At 28.8% G+C, this 25,773-nt stretch overlaps 1 protein-coding gene across 2 annotated transcripts in view; it reads right to left on the bottom strand.

The window, feature by feature from the left end:
* Window positions 1-25,773, bottom strand: part of LOC100200073 (ninein-like protein) — a 45,797-nt gene that overhangs the window by 2,899 nt on the left and 17,125 nt on the right. For both annotated transcript variants that reach the window (XM_065790826.1, XM_065790827.1), the window contains exons 4-16: window positions 24,052-24,232; window positions 23,522-23,943; window positions 20,282-20,324; window positions 19,871-19,904; window positions 13,766-13,838; window positions 6,917-7,001; window positions 6,736-6,787; window positions 5,404-5,544; window positions 5,145-5,319; window positions 4,923-5,039; window positions 4,712-4,801; window positions 4,406-4,592; window positions 2,130-4,153 (exon numbers count right to left, since the gene is read on the bottom strand). In XM_065790826.1, the coding sequence (XP_065646898.1) occupies window positions 2,130-4,153; window positions 4,406-4,592; window positions 4,712-4,801; window positions 4,923-5,039; window positions 5,145-5,319; window positions 5,404-5,544; window positions 6,736-6,787; window positions 6,917-7,001; window positions 13,766-13,838; window positions 19,871-19,904; window positions 20,282-20,324; window positions 23,522-23,943; window positions 24,052-24,232 (3,624 nt within the window). The remainder of the gene's footprint in view (window positions 1-2,129; window positions 4,154-4,405; window positions 4,593-4,711; window positions 4,802-4,922; window positions 5,040-5,144; window positions 5,320-5,403; window positions 5,545-6,735; window positions 6,788-6,916; window positions 7,002-13,765; window positions 13,839-19,870; window positions 19,905-20,281; window positions 20,325-23,521; window positions 23,944-24,051; window positions 24,233-25,773) is intronic.

Below are 25,773 nucleotides of genomic sequence, written 5' to 3'. Positions count from 1 at the left end.
CTTCAAAGTAATGTATTATGGGGCTGCAAATTTTGACTATTCAATTGATTGGAATTTCACTTCGTAGGATCATGATATAGTAGAAATTTTTTCAACAAAGCGGTTTCTTAACTCTCGTTGTTAAGGTTTTTAGACAGCTTATAATATTATAGTATATTATAATAAAATACAAAGATATTTTAAAATTTAAAGTTGATGATCTAATTAATCTAAATAATACATAAATAATAACTAAACAATATTTAAATAAATCAAACTAAACATACGAAAAAATTAATAACTTAAAATGATAAAATTGTCATTATACACCAAATGTGTGTATAAAATGTGCGAATAAAAAAAATCCCCTATTCCCTCTCTACAGATTTTATTTGTTTTGCGTCACAACATGGCGTAAGGCGCTTTTTTATGACGGGGTGACTAAAAATCCTGCGTCCGCCCCTGCTTTTTACTAGAAAATTTACCGTTTGCATACAACCTGGTAACCAGTAACTTAAACTTTTAAAACCTTCCTCATACAACCAGGTAACCAGTAACCTTAATTTTTAAAACCTACTGTATATAACCTGGATTAGGGTTGGGACTATTGTAATTGTAATGAAAACAATAACAGTAACAACAATTATTGCTATTGTATTAACTTAATTTAGAAACAATAACAATACTTGTGATTTACAACAATTGTAATTCTGTAATGCAATAACAATAAATATTGTATTGCAATTCATCTTTATAAAACAATAACAATATCTGAAAAAAAAAATGTATTGTAATGACCCACTACAATAACAATAAATATTGTATTGTAATTCGTCTTTGTAATACAATAACAATTTATTGTTATTGTAATAAAAGACATTAACATTTTTATTTAAGAAGAATTATTATGTTTAACTGTTTGTGTTACTAAAGTTAATTTTCATATATATTTTAAGTTCCTTTGCAGCATTAAAATCAAGAGGAAAAAATAAAAGGGCTGAATAAAATAATTTATGAATGTTATTTTTCATAATAGTAAGGCTATCATCAGACAGGCAATATTTTGCGGCCATTAGAGCTTAGAAATACATAACAAGATAGGTGATGTGAAATCTAAATATGTAAAAAATAAAATTTGCAATATATTGCAAATCCGTAAATAAAAAATAGCAAAAATAATAGTAAGTTCGTCAGAGATGAATATAAATACGTTAAAATACGTTAGCTTTTCTACTTTAATGTAAAGTACACTTTAATGGAAAGTACACTTTAGTGTAATTAAAAAATACACTACAATAGCTATTGTAATTGTTTTCATCAAAACAATACAATAGCTATTGTAATTTTATTTAATTAAAACAATACAATAGTTCTCGAATTTTATTGTATTGTTAGAAAAAAAAACAATACAATACTTATTGTAATTGTTTTTCATCACAGCAATACAATACCAAAATAAATTTTTTTTATTGTTTCTGTAATATTACAATGCAATATTATTGTATTGTAATGTGTAATTGTATTTAATTTTTACAATTACAATTTTAATAGTCCTAACCCTAACCTGGATATATTAAATATTGAAATAAATTATGTTAAATTATGAAATAAATTATGCGTCGCCACTAAAATATTTAAATTATTTAGTGTTTTATGAACTTGAAGACATGCGTGTGTGAACTGTTAAGATGTAGTTCAAACGTATATTTCATCTTAAAAAATTCATATTAAATAACTTACCATTCAAACAATTTCAATTTTTACTATGGGGCAGAGAATTTTGTAATTAAATGATTAGTTAATCAATCCACGCACACTACTGTGAAGCCTTAGAAAATTTCAAAATTATTTAGTTTAGTTTCAACCCGCTTAAAATGGTTAAAATTTTAGCAGGCTGTATATTTACAACTCAAGTGTTTTGATTTTCCCCCCAAAAAAAAAAATCCGAAATGATCTAACAGACCTTTTCATCAATCTCTGCAACAAAGAGTAAATATAAAATGCAAAATCAAGGCTAGGTTTGCAAAGATAAAAGTTTTCTTGAAACTCTACAGCCTCGCCTCATTTTCAACTGTTATTAATATTACGCAAGTGATTAATGAAAAGGTCTATTACTCTTGGAATGACGAAACCGGTTGCGCGCGGTTTACCTCTTTTAGCGATTCGATGCACTTGTCTTTCTCGCTAATTTCTTTTCCTAATCGAGAATTTTTTTTTTTCAATTCCTCAGCCTGATTTTCAATAACTAACAACTGTTCAATTTTTTCTTGCATTTTTTCCTTTTCATTCTGTAACCGAGCAATTTTTTCTTGCTGTTCTGTAATTTCTTGAACACTGTTATCGAGAATAAGAGTTTTTTCTCGTGCTAACTCGCGTAAATTTTTTTGCGAACTCTCTCGCTCTTTTTTTAGCGCTTCAATTTCATCGATGTAGTTTGATATTTTTTCATTTATTGAACTTTTTTGCTCTTGAAACACTTTTATTTCGGCAGCTTCTTGCTGCTGAGAAAGACTTTTTAATTCAAGAACTTGATTTTTAGTTTCCAACTCCTTTTTTTGCTCTTTTAAAGTCGATAGCTCTTTTTTTAAATGCTCAATTGTCATTTGTGAAAGTTTAGTTTCGCGGTCAATTCGCGATAAAATCTCATTATCAATATCTTCACTCAGTTTATCGTATCTTTCTTTAAACTCGATTTCCATGTTTTGTTTTTGACGATAAAACTTCTTTAATAGTTCATCTTTTTCTAATTGATGCATATTTATTATTTCTGTTTTTTCACTGGCAAAACTTTCTTCTAAGCGCAACTTTTCAAATGTCCAATTTGCTTCTAATTCAGACTTTTCGCGCGAAAAACTCTTAATTAGCTCTTCTTTTTCGCGTTGATAAGAAAGTTCCCATTCCGTTTTGTATTTAGTAATCATTTGGCTAAACTCATCTTTCATTTTTTCTTTTATTCCAACTTCTCCACCAGTAAATGCTTGTTGAAGATCGGAAATTTCTCGTTTACTGCGATTGTCTAAACGCGCTAACTCTTTCTGGAAATCTTCATTCATGCGTGATTTTTCTTCAGCAAACTTTGATTCTAAGCTTGTTCTAAGTTGTCTGATTTGAGCCTCTGCATTTGATTTCTCATGTTGTAATGCTTTCAAAAGCTCAAACTTTTCGTTGTTTAGCTGTTCTTCTATTTGTGTCCGCTCTTCGACAGATGTTCTGCGTTCATTTGCATTTTGCAAAGCTAGAGCGTGGTCATATTCCTGTTTAAGCATGTCACGTAATTCATTTTTCTCTCTCACAAACTTTTGTTCCATTTCTGTTTTTTCGCGTGCAAACGACTCTTTCATACACGCGCGTTCATTGCCAAAAGATTTTTCAGTATCCGTCAGTTTTTGATTAAAAGTTTTTCTTAAGTCACAAATTTCTCGTTGATGCTTTTTATTCAACTCTAAGATTTCGTTTTCCATTTTTTCAATAAGATCGTTTTTTTCTTTTTTTAAACGCCTCTCTGTTTCTTTTAATTCAAATGCGTTTTTCTTGTTGAGATCGTCTTTTAAGAAGTCGATATACTTTTGGGAACGATCATACTCGCGACTAGTACTAGTTGCATTCATTTGCAACTCGGCGCGTTCTATGCGAAACTTTTGTTCAAGCTCGGCCTTCTCGTTAAGAAATTTTAGCTCCATTTCAGCATTTTTAGTCTCGAGGATAACAACCTTTTCTTCTAACTTTGTGATTTTTGAGCGATAATTCATTTCCAATTCTTCTTTTTCTTCGCGGAATGTATTCAGAAGTTTTCTATACTCTTTTTGAAAAGATTGTTCGCGATCAGAGAATTCAGACGCGCAATCTATAGCTCCCTTTATTAGATCGGAACTTTCTTTATTTTTTTCTGTAGAAAGCTGTTGACGCAATATGTCCAATTTTTTTTCATAGTAGTCAACCAGATCCTTTTTTTCTTTAGAGTAGGTCATTGATAACTCATCGCGTTCTGTTACCATAATTCGCTCCATGTTAGACAACTGAGTCGCGCATTTATCAGCGATGCGATCAACGGATGATCGATCACTTGATAAAGACCTCATTTCTTCATAATGCTTATTGACGGTTTCTAACTCTCTCTTCAAACTTGTAATAACTGATTCTTGTGAAGCAATTATGTTTTGAAGCTCGTCAATTTCTAAACAATAAGATCGTTCAAATGAACAATTTATTAAACGTTAACATGTTTTCAAAACACTATTATATTGTGTTAAAGAATAAATTAAATGTAATAAATGTGTAAATTAAAAAAAATTATATAAATTTGATTATATTGCGTTAATCAAGCATGCTTAACCTTGATTATAGTCAAATATGCTTAAAGTTAATAATGAATAAAATTTACGGCAATGCTCACAAACATTTTCTAAAAATATGTTAGACCATTTACCATTTTTTGCACTGGCGGTGGTATCGAACCCGTCTTCATAAGTTTCACTACCACTTCTTCGAACCAATGGCTTTACATAATTTGACAAAAGAGAACCGCTTCTAGACAAACTATTTTCACTTTTTGAAGAACGGTTTGATAGCCGTTCAATCTTTGCAACGTACTCGTCAACTCGATCACGTAATCCCTTTAGAAAAAGGTTTTTATTAAAAGAAAAAAATCTAATATGACAAAAATAGTATCACAAGACTATAAAATAATACACGCCAACAATAATAATAACAAAAAGTGATGTTACTAATTAACCTTGTTGATACTTTCAAGTTCAAAGATCCTATTGCTTTGCTGTGTTTTTTTCTCATTTGCAGCATTAAGCTCTTTTTCCATTCCTGTTATCTGAGAAATACACATGAAAATATTTTTATTCATCACACAACTAAAAATTATTCTAAGTTATCACAAACTAATAATTTACAACTAAAAAAAAAACAAGGTTATCATGCAACTTAAAAAATACCTTATGTTTAAAAGAACGGTATGTCTCGAGCTTTTCTTCTAGCCTTAAATACTTATTTCGTTCTTCTGCAAGCTCGTTTATTTTTTCCGTTAAGCTTTTTTCCAAATGTGAAATTTCCTGTTAAACAAAATATAGGTTTTCTTACAAAAAAATATTACAGTAAAATACGTATACACCATTAACGTCAATCCCTTAATAGTATAATAAAATATTAAGAAATACCGCTTTGGCATCTTGAAGCTTATTTTTTGTTTGTGCATCTTCTCTTTTTAACTCCTCTATCTTTTCGTTAAGCGAGCGAATCTCTTTCTGGTTCTTTGATACTAAAAAATTGTGTTCATTGTTTAATTCGCGCTCTTTTGACATCACACGTTCCGAAAAAAGCTGAGCTTGAAGCCTGAAAAAGTTAAAAAAAAAAATATATATATTAGAATTATTTTACAAATATTTCTTATTATTTTCTTAAATCAAAAAAACTTACTTTAATTTTTCTTCATTCCTTTGTTCAGTTAATCTCACGTGATGTTCTCCTTCACGAAGTTTTTCAGCTGTTGCTGTTTCAAGCTTCATGAGCTGGTCTTTAAGCACGCCAAGATCTGCGCTTGAAGCATCCAATTGTCCTCTATTATATATATATATATATATATATATATATATATATATATATATATATATATATATATATATATATATATATATATATACATACATATATATATATATATACATACATACATACACACACATATATATAATATATATATATATATATATATATATATATATATATAAATCATATATATATATATATATATATATATATATATATATATATATATATATATATATATATATATATATATAAATCATATATATATATATATATATATATATATATATATATATATATATATATAAATCATACAGTTTAACATTACTTTTATAATTTTTTAATAGTGCAATAGTGCAACAGTACGGAAACTGTAATACATTATAAACATATTTAAAGATAACACCAGTAAGAGACCTACTTATTTATATACTTTGTCAATTCATGAACAAGAAGATCAGCACGATCTTCGTAATCTCTCGTAACTGAGCACTCTTCAAAAATCTCTTCCGTTTCATGACCTTCAATAATACGTTTTAACACGTCAGGACTTAAAACGCGACCTTCAGGGCTCCCATTACGCTCATTCAAAGATAGCGACTTAGACCGCATTAAAAGCGAATCTCCGTTAATGTAGTATGACATTTTAAAAAACTCACCTACACTAAGATTATTTTACACAACAAATACTTTATAAAGTAAATATTAAAACTCTAATATTTAAACTTTTATTTAACTTTTTGTTCGTCATGCGATAAAACATTTTTAACGATGCAACGTAAAAATCGAAAACTGCAATAGTGATTTAAGCTAGAGAATTTTCTGAGTTGAATTTAGCTAATTGAAAGGCGCTTGAAAAATAATAGCTGCTGGTTTGGACGCCAAAAACATTGCGCAGGTGAATAATTCAAGATATCATACTCAACTAGGGCTAAACTCATGCAGCTATTTAATTGATTGGTGTTAATGTCTAACGATTGTTTATATAGATATATAAAGAGTATACATTGAAAAATAACTTTATATTACTTATATTAATTAATAAAATATAAGTAACAAAATAATTTTGTAATTTTATCTAAAAGATAAAAACGCCTTATTCTGCCGTTCATATCAAACAATACTTTTTGTTTATAAAACCAACACAAAAATTTATAAAACCAACAAAAATAATTAAAAAAAAAAAAGAAGATAAATACTTACAGCAAGTTTCTAATTTTTCTTCTGTAGATTTGCAGCAAAGAATTAGTGAGGTCTAAATTAGGAAGCAAATTAAGTTGAAATTTCATATTAAAGATACATTGAAATTTTTTACTATAGATAAGTTAGATTGTAGATTAAAGTGTTATGAAATTTTAAAAAAAGGTAAAAGAAAAAAATTCACCGTCATCTCGTTCTAATACCAGAGATTCGAATAATCTTAAGACCTTTTTAATGCGGATTTTACCATTAGTGTCAGGAGAAAGTTCCTTAAAATAAAATTAGTTCAATTTAGAATTTTTTGGTTTTCTGAAAAAAATAACCAAAATGTCTCTATAGAAAGTAAAAGCAAAAAGCTTTCACGTTTTAAAATGTTAAACTTTAAAAGTTAAACTGCATAAATTTTCCATATTAAATCACGTAATTTTTGGTTTTGAAATATTTACTGAGTATTTTCCATTCAAAATTTCAATAGAATGCCAAAATTGAAATCTAGATTTTTTTATAGCGAATTTGAAAAAATTTGCTTGGGTGAAAACTTGGTACCTTGGTTGTTACTTGTACCTTGCTTGTTACATATTATGAATAAATCCAAAATTAAAAAGATAATAAAAATCAAGCAGAACTTTAATTTTTTTTTTCGAAAAAAGTTCCAAAATTAAAGAATCTAAAATGACAAGGTAATATCTAATCAAACCAAACTCCAAGATCAAGAATTCTTAGATGATCAACTATGTTCAATAAAATATTTGAGTTCCCTAGACAATTGAGAAAACTAAAACTTAACTTTTAAATAAGGTAATCATTATATATTTTTAATAAATGTATTAAAAATGTTCTACATATATTTTCGAAATTTCTTTTTTTGATTTTAATGCTACTCTAACAAAATATATTCAAAATTGAAATATAACTATAAAATAAGCCACCCAAGTGTAACTTTACAATGTTAAGAAAAGGACGCAAAAGGAGAGAGGTAAACACTGGCGCTGTTTTTTTTAAACTTGATTAACTAGCTGAACTTGTAAATATCATTTGTGATTAATATATGGATGTCTTTTTTTGTTGAGCATACCTTTTTTAAGCCTCCTCCTCAGAAAATGATAAATATAAAAAAGTAATACAATTGCTTGATGCTTTTACAAAACATCAGCAAAAAAGTTTAAATTGTTTAAATATATATATATATATATATATATATATATATATATATATATATATATATATATATATATATATATATATATATTATAATTATATAAATACATTGCTATTTAATATCAGACACAAAAATTAATTTTGCTATAAGAAATAATAAAAACTTTTTTTTAATTTTAAAACCAATTGCAGCATTTAATTATTTCATACTGCGGTACTGCGGCACTTTTTTGCTATTGTTTTAGCCAGAAAAAGTCACTGTGATTGCCTTTAGCCTAACTTTGAGCAAAAATAAAAGTACTTAAGGTAATAAAAGGAGTAAAGCTACATTAACTTAAAATATTAAGTACTTTTTTAGATTTAGATTTAGAAAATTCCACACGTCCCGGGAATCATGAGAAACTGTCACGGAAGACTCCGAAAAAATCCTTTGGAGGGAATGATCCTCACACATTACTGTTCTCAAAAATGCAAAAAATAAAATCTTTTGTGACCGTCTGAGAAAAAAAATCAGTTTGAATTTTTTCATTTATTACTTAAAATCATGAATTGACAACTTTGACTCTTTTTGCATTTTTACAGCATATCTAAACAAATTCTACTCAAGCACTCTTTAGATATGGATACTGAGATGAATTTGACCAAAAACATCTTTACTAAAAAAAAATAAGTAAAATATAAATATATTAATATAAATCCTTTTTAAAGTTTTATATCTATTCTAACAAGCCGTAAATGATACCATTTCCTGATATGTAATTTTTTATTAGACAGGATTTGTTAGTTCTTCCCAATATGTCTAAAGGACCAATCTTTAAATATTTGCTTTGTGCTATATTTTTAATCAAAATTTTTTTTCTGAATTCCGGGAAATAGCACTGACAAAATAAAGTGTGAAATACCTATATATCTGTGCATGAGAATTTATCTGCTTCGGACCCCATTTTGAAAGGTAAATTTTCCATAAAAATCTAATGATGACAAGGTGTTTCTTGACCAATAACTCATTTTCTTTTTAATTTTTAAATACATTTTCAATGTCAACTTTTGCTAGTCACCAATGTCAGCCGTAATCATATGCATAAAAGTAGTGATTTTCTTTAGGTCTGCTTTGCGATCATGCCTAATTCAGTCAAGTCCCATGATGAATGCAGGAAAACAGTTTGTTTTCTCTGCATGAGAAAGTGTGTCAGAGAAGTGACAGGCCACTTTATACAAGTTGTGCTAGAAATCCTTCCAACTCCTATAGACTTCAGTGACTCAAGAGTGCCCAGAGGCATTTGTGACACATGTAGGCTTGCATTAGGGAAAAAAGCAAGGAAGGAGTCTGTCACCATTTCTCCTGTCTTTGACTTCTCCTCTATCAGGATAAGATCAGTTACAAGAGAGCAAGCATGTGACTGTCTTATCTGTAAGATAGGATGGATGAAGTTCCTTGAAAAGCATCCTCTGGACAACCCACCGTCTTCAAATTCAGCACAGCCTCAAGCAACACAGCGGAGGTGCTCAGACTGCCTTTCAATCATTGGAAGAGGGGTGCCACACAACTGCAGCAATGCCTCCTTCAGTGAAAATATGACAGCACTTGCACTTGAAAACCCTAAGGTTGGAGAGCAAATTGCAGCATCTGTAGTTGCTGCCAAGGAAGCCTCTCCACATGGGACTGTGAAACTGGCTCAAGCCTCTGGTGGGCACCCTTTGCGAGTGAAAAAAGATAAAACTTATTGTTCTTAATAAGTACTGCTACATTATTTTCGTTGTTTAAATACTTAAGAGATTTTTGTAAATTAGTAATGAGAATTCCTCTGTGATCCTAGGTCCATCCAGTGCCAAAAATCTCTTCCCTGAAGCTGATGTTTTGAGCGCTTGAGACTTAGTGCAACTTCAAGCCAACACCGGGCTGTCAAACTAATCTGTAAAGAAGCTAGTGTCCACACTTAACTACTTCTCTCAGGCTCGCGTCTTGGAGCCAAACATTCATGCAAAGTTTGCTGAGCTTGGCAAAAGCTTAGCAGAATACTTTACCTAATCTACAATTGAGATCACCACTGACAAAACAGAAAAAAGAAGTCAAATTGTTGTTCACTGCATCAAACTAGCAGACCTTCTTGATCAGCTGCTGCTCCAAAGGAAAATTTACTCAGAACATGTCGTGAAGCTTGGCATTGATGGTGGAGGAGGCTTTCTCAAGATCAGCCTTGGAGTTCAAGAGGCTGAACAACCTGAAGACTTACAATCTCCCCCTCAAAAAAAAACTCTGGCTTCACAAGTGGCAAAAGACACAAGCATCAAGCACCAGCTTTTGGTTGCCATTGCTGAAGATGTTCCTGAAAACTACACCAACATTCAGAAGATCCTTGACTTAATCCATCCTGATGGAGTTGAGTTTCTCCTCCCCTGTGATTTAAAACTGGCCAACATTGTATGTGGCATTCAGTCCCATTCGTGCTCACATCCCTGCGTTTGGTGTGATGTTGAAGCAAAAAAACTCTCTCAAAAAGAGAACCTTCGGACGTTTGGGTCACTGCGACAGTGCTTTGATGGCTTTCAGGTAAAAATTACATTCCTTCTTCACGTGGAAAATTTATTTCTTAATTTTTTTCAGTCTTAATTTTTGACTATTTCAGTTACCAATTCAAACAACAATAACTGTTTCTTGATTTAATAGAAAAAGTGGAAAAACAAAATTGTTCTTGTGTTTCAGGCACATGGGCAAGATCCAAAACAAGCACAACTGTTCAAGAATGTCATTAACTTGCCAATCTTCGACAAACCAGACAGCTCTTTGGTCCTCACCTTCATAGCACCCATGGAGCTCCACCTCCTCCTTGGTGTGGTCAATCACCTTTTCAAGGCCTTGAAAGAGGCTTGGCCAAAGGCTGATGATTGGCCAAGATCAATGCACATCAAGAGCCAGCCTTTCCATGGTGGCCAGTTTGCTGGCAATGAATGTCGTAAGCTTCTGAGGAATGTAGATGTGCTGAGGCAACGGGCTGAGCAGGTACTTTTTAAGTTTTACAACTTACCATATGCTAATCTCTTCAGAAGTACATGGTATAGTGTTTTGTTTCTGTTTTTCTTTACTAAATTTGAGCATTTCTTTGTACAGGATTGTGCCTTCAATATTTTTGGCATCATCAACACTCTTCAAAAGTTTGATGTTGTAATGTCCTCCTGCTTCTGCAGCACCCTTGATCCTCACTTCGCTTCAAAGATTCAGGCCTTCAGAGCATCATACCTTTCTCTCCAAGGGGTCAGTGTCACCCCAAAAATTCATGCAGTGTTTTTCCATGTGGAAGACTTTATTCTGTTGAAAAAAGAATCACTTGGCAAATACAGTGAGCAAGCCACTGAGGCACTGCATCACAGCTTCAAATATCATTGGGAAAGACACAAAAGGCCCAACAACCATCCAGAGTATGCAAAGTGGCTCAAAACATGCATGGTTAACTTCAACAGCAAGAGTGTCTAAAGCCATCAAGAGTTAATAATCTGTTTGGCTTGATTTAGGAATCCTTTTTAAAGATTATTGTGTACACATTCATCTTAGTATCCATATCTAAAAAGTGCTTGAGTAGAATTTGTTTAGATATGCTGTAAAAAGGCAAAAAGAGTCAGAGTTGTCATTTCATGATTTTAAGGAATAAATGAAAAAATTCAAACTGATTTTTTTTTCTCAGACGGTCACAAAAGATTTCATTTTTTGCATTTTTGAGAACAGTAATGTGTGAGGATCATTCCCTCCAAAGGATTTTTTTGGAGTCTTCCGTGACAGTTTCTCATGATTCCCGGGACGTGTGATTCATGTGTTTAAATTAATTGATAAAATATATCAACTTATTAAAAACGTTAAAGAAAATATTTGGATGAAATAAACATTTGTTAACTAGCCTGATTTTAAAATTAAAAGTATTGTTTTAAAGTAACTAACAAAAATAAGGGCTTGACTGAATCTTGTTTTCCTGCCTGCTAGAAAATAACATCTATGGTTCCAATTTTAAAAAACTCTGGAGAACATTTTTACCTTTCCAACTATTGTTCTATCAGTCTTTTCTCTATTAGTAGCAAGGTTTTTTGAGTCCAATAAGATCCAATCCTGAGTCTAATAACTTACTTTTTGACAAAATATATGGTCTTTGATCTTCTCATTCTACAGCTGACTTGCTAACTGTACTAACAGAAAGACTCTATCAAGCATTATATGGGGGCGGCAAGGCAGAGACAATTGCTCTTGATATATCTAAAGCTTTAAATAAAGTTTGGTATGCTAGTCTTCTCCATAAGCTTGTTTCATATGGTGTATCTGGGAAAAAAAATTTTCAAATCATTTCTTTCTAACTGCAGTAAAAAAGTCATCCTTGAAGTCCAAAATTCTTCTACAATCGCAGTAACTTCTGGAATACCTCAAGGTTCTATCTTTGGTATTCATAGTTAGCATCTGCTATGGTTGCTTCTCTTTATTGCGCTAAACATTATCATACTCCTGATTTCATTTTCTACCCCTACAAACTTATTATTCCATCTTCTATGGAATATTGTTATCATATTTGGGCTGGTTCTTTTAATGATGTTCTTTCTCTTCTAGGTCAAAAAACATTGTAAACGTAGTTGGACCTACTTTATCTGCCAAACTTAAGCCTCTCTCCCATTGTTATAAGGTTGCACTTTTTACTTTTCCTACAAATACTATCATGGTCACTGTTCAAAGAAGCTATCATCTCTAGTTCTATCAATCATCATTCTCGCTTGACTCATCATTCAGCAAAGTTGCATCCTTATACTATATTTTTCCCTTCATGCTCTGAAAACTTTTATTCATTTAGTTTTTTTCCCACTTCAACTTTTCAAGTCTTCTGCCAACCGTTTCCTTGCTCTTATGTAGAGTTGTTAGTCCTTGGCCTTAAGGCCATAAATTGAAGCCTTGGCCTTGCCTTGAGCCATAAATTGAGGCCTTGGCCTTGAAACTGTTGGCTTTGGCCTTGATCTTGAAAATTTTGGCCTTGGCCTTAAAAAAAAAAACATTTTCTTATTGATTTTGAATTCTGCGCACCTGTCTATTTTTACAAAATATGGTTTTATTGTCACAGCACTTGCTACTTATAGTTTTGTTAATAATTGGCCTTAATGTATGGCAAAAATTGAAGTCTTTGGTCTTGAAAATGTTTGCGTAGGCTTTGGCCTTGAAACTTTTAATCCTGGCCTTGACCGTAAAACTCTTGGCCTTGGCCTTGTAATGTGTGGCCTTGACAATTTTTTTGTTTTCTAGTAACTCCCAACTTAATAGTAATTGCTTGCAGCATTGTTGGGAGTGAATTAAATAAAAAATGACATAATAATAGCATAACAAACAAGCCATGGACTCAAAACAAACATTCAATAAATTCTAAAGAAACACTGATACTACTTTAAAATAAACAAAAACAACTTGATAAATCAATCAAGTCCAACAATAAATTTGAATAATGATGTTTCAATATATGTGACTAGTTTTTTTAAAATTATTATTTTTTTGTTTTTGTTTTTTAAAATACTAAGAAATAATATATGGAAAGCATAAAACTTTTTATTTTTAATGACAAAAGTTTTCTAAGTTTAAATTTGTCTCTATTACTGATGAAATCATACTTGCATGGATCTAAATTACTGCTGATTTAAGTCAAACTGTACTAATATAATTAGCTCATTTTATTTTTCAAATGTTAACATTATTCCAGACATTTTTAAGACAAAGAAGTAAAAAAATAATATAATAAATCAATGGCAATACAAAATAATAAACTAAATCAATGGCAATGATCAAAATCAATACAAAATTATTAAAGTTGGCTAAGACAATAAAACTTAAAATAATCCAGATAAATTATTTTAAAAATACCTTCATCATATTAGTGACATCTTTTATATTATTCTTGATCAGGTAATTCTTTACATCTATGAAATTTACAAAGCTGAAAAAAATAAAAATAAAAGATTTAATTGTAGTTCATTTATATATATATATATATATATATATATATATATATATATATATATATATATATATATATATATATATATATATATATATAATTATTTATTTGTTATTCCATTAACTAAAACTCATTATGACTTGTCATTCAGCAAAGTAGCATTATTTTAATGTAACTGCTTCATGTTCAAAAAGTTTTAATCATCTAGTTTTTTCTCAAGTATTAATGCTTTAAAATTTTCTCTCATTTTAAGGCTTTCCTGACTCAATTAACAGTTTTTTAAGGCTTTTAAGTCTGTTATCTTGCTCTTCAACTCTCAACTATGTAGTCAGCTAAATCCTAACTTATATATTTGTTAAAAAAAATTTATTACAATATATACCTGTAATGATCTATAACAAAACCAAGATAGCTGCTTTTTTATTATTATAAATATTCATCTCTTTAAGGCCCAAGGGGTCACTATAGTAAAGAAGGTCCAGGGGGCCGCTATAGTAAAGAAGGTTTTTACTTTGTCTGTTTAATCTGCAAAGTTCTTCCTTAAAAAGTTCCATCATCTCTAATCTAAAACAATTGCTTTCTACCCATGTGTACCATAGTAACACAGTACTATTCTACCCAGGGCACAGTGCCCATGTGTACCATAGTAATATTCTACATATGGCATATCTTGGCTTAATCAAGGTCAAGGTTGTCCTGTATCTCTTTATTCTTTTATGTAAATTTTTAGTTAATCTACAACCCTGAGACTGTGTAATAACAATTTGACAATATCTGATAATTTTTGACTCCCAAAAAAATTACTAGTTTTTTATACAATTTTTATACAATTTAGATAATCATTGGTATAATTTTCACTTATTTAATCAGTTAAAGCAAAAATTTTACAATATTTTTATTGAACCTCCAAAGCTCTAACTTTTTTGTTTAAGCTTTTTTTTCTTCTTTAATCATAAATTATATTATACATAAATATATTATAATATTAAATGTTAGTAACTTAATAAATATAATAAATGTTATTAAATTACAGTATAATATAATAATATAGTAGCAATTATAATATTGCAATTAAGTTTTAATGTTCAAGTAAGTAATTATATTAATTTGAATTAGTTTATTCCTAAATCAAAATTTAACAAGATAAACTATCATATAAAAATAAAATTTTAATTGTAAACTCTGATGAAGTGGTGCAGCACCAGGTATCAATATGACGATGTAATTCAGGACACAGTGTGTCCCGGTTAGTTTTAAAAGTGCGTCAAATTGACTTTTAAAAATGTTAGTTGAGTTTGAGCCCATTCCAGTTGTTAACAACTTGATTAGTAAAAAAATTGTCCCATACTTGGTAGATTTTCACAATTTGCTGTGCTAGTTGTTGATTAAGCCCACACAGATTATACTCTGATACTGATTGCGCATGTACTTGCGGAACTATGAAGTCCACTTTTTCTATTTCAATTCTGATTTTATACTGCTGAATCAGGTCGCCCTTTTTTGTCACTCTTCTAGAGTGGTAAGACCAGGCTTGTATGACATACTCAAAATGAGGTCTAAAGTATGTTTTGTAGAGTACCCTCCAAAACAGTATCCCTCTAGTGCGAAACAGCTAAGTCACATTTAATAATTGTTGTTCCAAGTTCTATTCGATTGTTGTCAAGTGCTAAGTAAAGATGCAGTGACTTAATTGAGTGACAAGCATACATGTATTGAAGAGAGTTCTGGAGAATAATTTTGTAAGACAATAACAGGAATGTTGTCAGGACCACAAGCCGTAGAAGAGTTTAATTGAGATATGACTATAGCAACAGAAGCTTGAGTGATTTAAATGTCTAACAATGGCCTTGACAAGGTTAAAAAACATGAGTCACTTCTTAGATCATTCAACTTCATGATCCATGTCTAGTTTTAGTTTTATTGCATTATCTTCTGTTTTGATGACCCTAAGATCTTACTATCATTAGGGTGGATCGTTATATGATGTGCCATGTTGTCTGAAAGGATGTTTATATAAAAAAGAAATAGAAGTGGATATAACACCTTGTGGAACTCCAATAGTAACATTTAACCTTTTAGATTTACTGGTAACCACTCTCTGTTTTCAAATCAGTTACTTATTCACTCAAGGAGTGCACCGCGTATTCCATATGCTTCAAGTTTTAGAAGAAGACGTTGAGGTATTTTTTCAAAAACTTTAGCGAAGCCTATATAAATCACATCTATGGCATAATTATGAAACAGTGCTTTTGTCAAGATGTCAGGTACCTTTAGTAGATTAGTTGTACAGCAGCATCTTGGAAGAAACCCATGTTGAGGTTTCATGAAAAACCTATTTTCAAGGCAAATGACTCTCTTGTGTATAAAACTTTCCATTATCTTACAAGGTACTGATGTAAAAGAAACTGGTCTGTATTCAATCATTTCCCTTGGCTTCCATTTTTTAACAGGAATCACATTTGATAGCTTTCATAAGGACTCATCTTTCTGCCAGTATTGAATAACACATAGATGTATGGTACCATAGCTTTTTGAATTTGTCTCAATGAGCTTTTCCTGAACAGACTAGTTGTTAATTCTGCTTTACTCAGGACACATTACATTTCTGTTCAGTTCTCAAAGGTTAGCATTTAATGTAACAGGTTCAACAACAAATACATACTGGAAATTTATGTTAAGTAAATGAGAAATTTTATGACTGTCTGTTCTAAGATTCCATTGTTGCTTTCCAGTGACTTCACTATTTCATTTGCTATTTGTTCCTGTTTGACTTAGTTATGAAGATGTTTTGAATTGATTTTGAAACAGTTTATAATTTCATTTTTGTACTTAACAACTGCTGATTTTACAATTCTAATTAGATTTTTGTCTTATGCTCTTCTTGATTCTTTATGTGAGTCCATCTACTAGGTGTAAGATATTTACGCCAAATATTTCTTTTCCATTGCTTTTTCAACTTCTGGTGTATTCCATAGTTGTTTTTGTTGCTGGAGCAGTGTTTTAGTTGAAGGTATGTGTAGGGTAACCACCTCTTTGATTTTGTCAAAAAACACTTGATAATTGTAGTTTACTGAATTGAAAATTGTCACCCAGTTGAGGATGTGATTAATGTTGATATTGCTTTTTAGTCTCCCCTACTCCAGATGAATCTTTTCTCCAGATGAACTCCAGATGAATCTTTTCTGTTTTTCTTAACCAGAAGTAAATCGTCTTTAGCTCTATTTCTGCAGTTAATGGAGAAAGTGAAGAAAGTACTAGTTTGATATCTATTAAGCTGAGTTGATTCACTTTTGTTTCATTTGCTAGAATAACACCTTTTATGTAGATGGCTGCACCACCTCTTCTGCTTTCTTAGTTTTTATTATGGAGTTGGTAGCCAGGAAGTTGAGTGTCTGACGTGTAATCAAACCAGGTCTCAATGAAGAAAAGGAAATGTAGTTTCTTTTCTGCCATCTCTTTATCAATTCTGGCAATTATTTTGTCTCATTTGGCTTTATTTAATGAACAAGGATTATTTGCCCAGAACTTAAGTTCTTTATATGGATTATTATTTGGTTTTTTAATTTTGTTTGATTTTAGATTATTTAGTTGGCTTAAGCGTAGATGGTTTGATTTACGGACAAGCAACAATGGTCAATGGTTTTGGTAAGGAGGTAAGAATTGTTTTTATTGATTCTTGTTACTGCTGATTTAATTTGATCTATGTTTTTTTCTAATCCAAACACACTTTTTGTTATTGGTAGATTGGGCTGTGTCAATGCAGTACACAGATCTGGTCTGTCTGCGGATGATCTATCGACGGAGTTCGTTCAGGTTAGCTTTCTTAAGAACTTCATTCTTTTCATTATTATGTTTATTAAAAGCTTTTTGCTCTGCAGCTGTTTTGTCATCTTAAGTGCATATTCTTCTGAACGCTTTCTCAATGAGACACTCAATGAAACAATTGTCTTTTCCCAGAGCTTCTCATTGTACATCTGTTGATTTGAATACAACTTGTATCACACCATTGGATCTTGGTTGTCCTGGTTCATGTTCTGGTGATTGCTTGATCGATTGTTTTTTTTTTGTAATGACTAATGTGAACAACTTCCTCATGGTTTATGAATAAATTGGGTTGATTGCTTTAAAAAAATCTTATATAGGATCTTAATCACTCTTATTTTTCGGACTCTTTAAAACCTATGACTACTATATTCGACTCTTTTTTGACTTTATTTTAATTCTCTTTCCTAACTTTTATTTCAGTTACGACCAGGTTAACATAAGTGCTTTGCTTTTCTATATTGAGTTAGGAATATATTTGGCTTTTAATAAATTTGGCTGATGTTGTTGGTTTAATAGTTACTCCATTTATTTGATCTCTAAGATCATTGATCACTTTGTCATACTGCTGTTTGATTTGTCATGCTGCTGATGTCATGCTGCTGTTTAATTTGTCCTGCTGCTTTTTGATTTGTCATGCTGCTGTTTATTAACACAGAGACTAAAAAGTTTCAGTTTGTGTTTTTTTCTTTATTAACACAAATAGAACAAATAGCTTTTGTTTTTTTTTCATTAAAAAAAAAAAATTATAAAAAAATGTGTAAATAAAAATGTAAGTAAAAAAAAAATCTTTCATTTAATTTCTCACTAACTTCTTTCAGTAACCATTAAAAAAATTTATATTTTTAAAAATGGTAGTAATGTAAATAAAGTAATGTAAATAAAGATATTTTTGAAAGAAATGAGTGATTCTTCAAATTTTGAATGATTTTTTAAATTTTCCTTGTTTTTTAATAACTCACTGATAATTAAAAAGTGTTATTCAAGTAACTATAGAAATAAACAAAATTTATAAATTAAATTTTTGAAAAAATTTTAGTTTTTGATATTATTTTATAAAAGCATATATTGATTTCAAGGTATTTTAATTTGGAAATTAATTAAATATTTTTTGCTTCTTTTAATTTGAAAATTATTTAGTTAACTATTAATTGCTTATTTTAACTTGGCATTTAAATAACTATTTATTTTATTATCTTATTTACATATCAAGGCCTCGGCGGGAAGCAAGAACTTTAGCTCACTCTTGCCCACACTTCCCTAAAACGAATTACGGAAACAATTTACGGCTTTTGCAAAAGTATAATTTTTCTCTCAAAAGTTTAATTATCATCGCAACTAAAATGAAAAACACAAAGTCATTTTTATTAGAAAAAAAAATTAATTGCATAATAAGCTGCAATACTTTTTAAAATGCTTTGGTTGTTGCAAAAAAAAAAAAAATTAAAAAAGAGCGCCAATTTAAATGCAAATGTTTTTGATTAGATTGGACTATTTAAAAATCTAAATTATATTGATAAAATATTAAATTGTTAAATCTGATAAAAAAATAAAATTTTTAAACTCGAAATTATTGCATAACAGTTTTTATGTAATAAGTTATATACTTATTTACTATTTGCTTTATATTTTATTTGCTTTAATAAATTATTCACTTTTTTTTTCGAATTTTTAATTGTTGTAATAATTCTTAAAATGCCTGGATTCAATTGCAATAAGAAAATATAAAACTAATTTTTATGCAGTTTTGTGTAAAAACTTGTATAGCTCATTGTCAATTTTTTTGTCAAAGAAGTAATGTTAATAAATAAATAAGTTAATAAAGAAATGGATAGCTAGTGTGAAAACCCGAAGACAATACTTGTCTAAAGAATATTTTCACAGCGCAATAAATGATGCTTGTTATGTATATATTCTTGTAACACTAACGCTTGCTTGAAACAAGTATAAAACCAAATTTTGTATTTAATAAGCAATTTCTTTAATGAATAAACAGATAGATCATGCAAAAACCAAAAGCTCTCGTAAGAAGCTGTTTAGAGTTTGAGCTCTCGTAAGAAGCTGTTTGAGAAAAAAATAACAACAAAAATCACAAAATCAATTGCACAATCAATATTTACTTTATAAATATATACATTAAAAATATCTACTTTATAAATACATTAAAAAACAAAGTAAAAAACACTCACCCAATGTTCTCAGGATCGAAAAGCAGAGCAAAGTCTAATTATAAAAAAAGTCATAAAATTAAAAACCAAAATGATTTTTTATTTTTTAAGTTTTATTATTTTTTAAATAATAAATTTTTAAGAGCAAAAATAAGTTATAAAAAACAAGAAATTATAAGAAACATTTTGATGTTTGAAAAATAAGAAATTAAATTGAAAGAAAAACAAAAACAAAAAACAGAAAAAAATTGATTAAAAATTAAAAATAAAAATTAAACAACAAAACAAAAAGGCTTTAACATAAAACATAAACTTGACAAAAAGAAAAAAAAAACAAGTAAAAAAAACAAGAAAAACAAGATTAATCATTACTTTTTGAGAGTTATATTAAACTTATAAAAAAGCAACTTTGTAATTTATAAAAAATATTACCCTGGTACTTTTGAACTTCCTTTACTTGGTTTAACCATTGGTTCTACAATTATTATTATTTTGTATTTATTAGTAAAAAGAAAATAAACTAACAAGTAAAAATAAAGTGGTAAAAATAAAATATTAAGTAAAATTAAAAAAAATAAAAACAAAATAATAAGTAAAAACAAAACAGATGAAAAAGTAAAAATAAAAGAGAAATAAAACATTAATTTATAAAAAATATTAATTTATAAACCCAAAATACAGCTTTAAAAATTGCTTGAAATCATTTTTCTTTTTTCTATCTATTTAAATCACTTTAGGGCAAAGTGCCTTAGTAACAACCCGTTCTTATTAAGAGCCAAATTTTGGTTCCTATTTATTGTATTTATCTATTTAGCAAGATATTTATCTAATTTAATAATATAACTTTGTGTTTCTTTAACATATTTATGTTATATTATAACTATTATAAATTATTCTAAATTATTAAGCTACTTAAATTAAATCTAATTGAGTTATTGCAAATGTCTCTAATTAATTATCATTAATCAAAATTAATTATTATTAATTATCAAAAAATCCAATTTTCTATTAAGGCTAGTATAAGGAAATATTTGATACCAAAAGTAGTCATTTTTTCTCAACCAGCATAGGAGACGCATTTGACGCTGTGCACTATGCGTCGCAGAGCGAAAATAGGATTTTACTTTTCTGAAAAATTTTTCAACTTTAATTATTTTTTGTTAAAAATGTTTTTTTTCGTAACAAAAACAAAAACTGTTTTTGTAACCAAAACAAAAAATGTTTTTGTAACCAAAACAAAAAATGTTTTTGTTATCTAAGTATTCTAATTCAATTCAAAAAAGATACAAAAGTTATCTACAAGTTCTAATTCAATTCAAAAGAGTAAAGTCAAATCAGTTAAGAAACTATTAAAAGCCAGTATTTCTTTAAAAAATTGTATTTATAACTTTTAATTAGTATAAGAAAACTATTACTCGTAATTTTATAGATGTTTATTATCAGCATATTGAGAAAAATACAATCTATATTAATGCAATACCAAACACTGACAAATATATTACTATATACAAGTTATAACTCTATAACAGATGATGTAACAACTAATGCTATTTTTTTTTTAAACTTATTTTTTATTATTATTTATTTATGATTTTTTTATTTTTGTTTTATCTATTTTATTTAATAAGATTTGAACAGCAAATAAACACTATGTTAAAGTACTAATAAATACCAAAAAAAAAGATATATTAAAAAAATTAAAAGTATACTTAGGTATACTCTATTTTGTTGAAATGTTTTTTCTTGGTTTATTGTAGTATATGGTGATTGCTAGTTCATTATTAGACTACAATTATCTGTCAGGATAATACTTTTAATTATCTAAGCATTCTTAAATATATCCATTTAAAGCATTATAAGTGGCTTTCAATAGGTACCACTTCATAAGTTACTGGCTACTATATGGTCTATCCGGTCATTAATTGGTGCAAAACCAAAATCTCTGTTTAAATACATTTTTCTATTAATGAAGCATAGTTTAAGACTGATAACGATTTTCTTAAGATGAAGATGTTAACCACCTAATATGAAGATTTAAAAAAATTGTTTTGTTAGATTAAGACATTCTTATCGAGTATTAAATTGAATTTGTGGCCATTAATTGAGTATTTTGCCCTATATGTGTACAAATATTAAAATTAAATTTAACATATGTATTTAACATATACAAAAGTATTGAAGTAACAAAGATTTTTTTGGTTTAAATAAATTTTTTTCAACAGAACTTGAAAATTTATAAGAGATCAAGAAAGAAAATTTATTAAAATTGAAGAGTTTTAGAGATACCAAGGTCAATCACACTTACATAAAATGATCAGAAACACCAAAAGAATATAAAGCAGAAAATAAGCATAGGCTAGTATCAAAAACAAAACAAAGAGTAACAATATCTAATTTTAGTTACAAATCAGGGATGCGGAGTCCCAAAAAGGACTCCGGATTTGAAAGTCACAAAAAGATTACTTCTTTCTAGTTTTTGGTATCCAGTAGCTTTAAATTTATAAAAAAGCTTATGGACCAATAATGGGAAAAAAATCAAGACTTATAGGTCAGAAGAACAATCAATTTTTGAACCCGGAGTCCTTAGGTATAATGGCGGCAAGGACTCCAGGACTCCAAGTTTAAAAACAATAAGTTGCAAGTCATTAAATATCATTAAATTTTTCCTTATAGCAGATCATTAATCAACCAACTTGTTTAGAGCTTCTGGACACTAGAGACCATAAAAAAAATAAAGTTATATAGCCGGAGTCCTTTTGAGACTCCATATCCCTGTTGCAAATATATAACAATATTTCTATTTGGATGAGTAATTACAAAAAAAGAAAGTTTTAATACCATTGGGGCTAAAGTAAGTTTATATATATATATACATATATATATATATATATATATATATATATATATATATATATATATATATATATATATATATATATATATATATATATATATATATATATATATATATATATATATATATATATATATATATATATATATATATATATATATATAGTATGGGTGTAAATCAGTCTGGCCAATGGCTATAAATAGAAATTGGTGACCATTAAAATGTGATGAGCATTATAAATAGCTCACTTTGGTCAATTTGATCAATTACAAATTGAATAATGAAAAAATTAAAATTTCTTACCCCAAATATTTAATAAAATTTTTTTTATTAAACTTTTTTATTAATTATTTCTTTAGATTGTGCAAACTCACAACATTAAATTCTTACTTCCCCAACAGAATTTCTTACCTATTTTGTGAATTTTAAAGTTTTTTACTGACTTTAAGAAAAATTTAAAGAAATTCAATAAAAATTTGTAATTTTTATTTTAAACAATGATGAACACCAATCAACAGTTTTTTCATCATTTTAAAAGATATAAAATCATTACAAACTGTACACAAAATATTCATAATAATATATTCTTAATATAAGTTATTTGCTCCAAAATCAAAGACAAAAAAGTTGATGACTAATAATTTGAAGCCTAACCCATGAAAATCCATGATATTTTAAAGTCTAACCGATGAAAATCTATGACAGTTTGAAGCCTAACCCGTGAAAATCCATTATAGTTTGAAACCTAATCCATAAAAATTTGTAAACCTTTTAATTATAGAAAAATAATTAGTTTAATAAAGTTTTTTTAAAAATACCTTTTTTTTAGAGACAGATTTAAATAAAAATTCTTCTTCTTTATCAATATTCGGGGACGTACTCAAAATCTCCACATTTCTTTCAGATAAAACAGAAATTTTGCTTTCAGAGTCTCTTTTAGAGAGACCATGGTTAGACTTTGGCGGTAATGAAAATGATTGTGATCTTGATGAAATAGGGGAACGATGAGAATTACAATTGCTTTTAGATACAAGCAATCCACTTAAAAACTCATTAAAACTAACTAAGCCATCTCCATTAACATCAAGTTCAGCAAATAATAATTCTAGTTCATTATTATCAAGCCCTTCCATTCCAATACTATCACATACAGTAGAAAGTTGGTGTAAGTTTATGTAGCCAGACTCTCCAACAGCAACATCTTGCCAAATTCTCCGCAGTTCTTCAGCATTTAAATCAACTGAATTTACAAATACATTAAAATTTAAAAAAATTTAAATTCAACCAAAATAATTTATTTACATTAATTAATAGAACAACTATACACATAAACTGTAGAAAGTCTTACCATCACTGCCAATAATGGCTTCAATATCAATTGATGTTTCACTTTTCCTGTACTGATCATCATCATTTATTATAGGAAATACCAATGTCTTTGCTGAAAGTCCTGAAACGCTATTTTTTTTTCCGTCACGAAATGGGGTGCTTGTTTTGCGTGGCTTTGCATTTCTTGGAGAAACTTGATCCTTAAAAAAATCATAACTGATTGTAATATTTAAACTTAATAATATTTTATATTTTGTTTATAAACCTATTTAAAAAAATAATAAAACATTGTAAAGTTATTTGAATTGCACAATGGGGCATAAAAAAAGAAAAAATGGTCAAAAATCAAAAAAGATGCCAATCCATGTGAATTTCTGAACAATTGAATTTGATATAACTTGTGAGCTAAGCATAAAAAATTAGCCTAACTCAAAGGAGATTTTTCATGTAACTAATGGAATGTATTAAGATGCTGTTGTAAAGCAATAATCATCAAATTTGATTGGATCAATTGGATTTCATAAAAAATACACAGCAAAAAACACAGAAAATGCTAATCTTTGTTTGACCATAGCTAATCAGGGTTTAGGTCCATGACCCCTTAACATTTATTAAAAAATAAATAAAATCAAAACTTATTGTTTTTTGTAAAAAAATCTAAATGTTAAAAAACTTTTAAAAATTTTTAATACTTTCCTTTTTTTTCTTTCAATATATGTTTTTTATAGCAATTTTTATTTCATTTCATAATTTTTATTCAATTTCTCTTTTTTTGAGTACCAGGTTGACCTACTTTTGAAGATTTGTTTTTGAAGATTGGGGACCCTGTAAATGTTAAGAGGTCTTGGGGGAAACTCTAAAAATATTTTTTATTTAAAATTTTTTTAATTTTTAGTGTTATTTTATTTAAAATAACACTGGAAATTAAATATTATCTTGAATGCCAATTTAATGTTTTTCACAACTTGCTTTTTATTATAATTTAATAAATAACACTACTCTGAAAATAATTTTTTTTTTTTTTTGCTGATTACAACTTAAGATATGATTTTAGATAATTCAATAAAGTCAAAAATAACAACCCTTTTTCATAGTTTATACCATACATTTTAGGGGCAGATCCATAGAGATGGGGGATCAGTAAAGTTGCCACCCTCTCTATTTTATACAAAACTATATGTCAGACAATCTCTCACATCTCACATCTCTCTTCAAATACCATCAGTAGTCAGCCATCATATTAGTGTTCCATCAGCCTTGGTAGAAAAAGAAAGAACAATTTTCAGGGATTCTATTAAAGATGAATTGAGAATATTGTGTTGGCCTACTACAAATTCATTCCCCTGGGGCCAATCCTTTCGGATCCAGTGACTGTCTCTAGCTCTACTATCCCACAAACAAAGAAAGCAAGGAAATTTGGTATATCAGCCTTGTCGGCCAAGCAAAAAGCACATTACTTTGATATCACAACAGATAATCCAATTATACGCATTGTAATTGATCTTCTCTAATATCTTCTTTATGCTGTCATAATTTTATTTCACTACTATCGAATATCCGATGGGAATAAAAGCTAATTTATTGCCATTGTGAAGAAAGACACATTTTAAACTCCTTTTGGAGCTGTCAATAAAAAGTCTCCAGTCAAGTGAGTAATAGCAATGGGCCATTTTGTTCAAAATTAAAAAAACTTTTCAATTCAAAATTGAACATCAATTCTTAAGGCCTATTCATCATCTAG

This window comes from Hydra vulgaris, chromosome 02 (assembly GCF_038396675.1).
Source record: "Hydra vulgaris chromosome 02, alternate assembly HydraT2T_AEP".
NCBI classification, from domain to species: domain Eukaryota; kingdom Metazoa; phylum Cnidaria; class Hydrozoa; order Anthoathecata; family Hydridae; genus Hydra; species Hydra vulgaris.
Note: the sequence above shows the minus strand (reverse complement) of the source record. Positions and strands in the feature narration are given on the sequence as shown.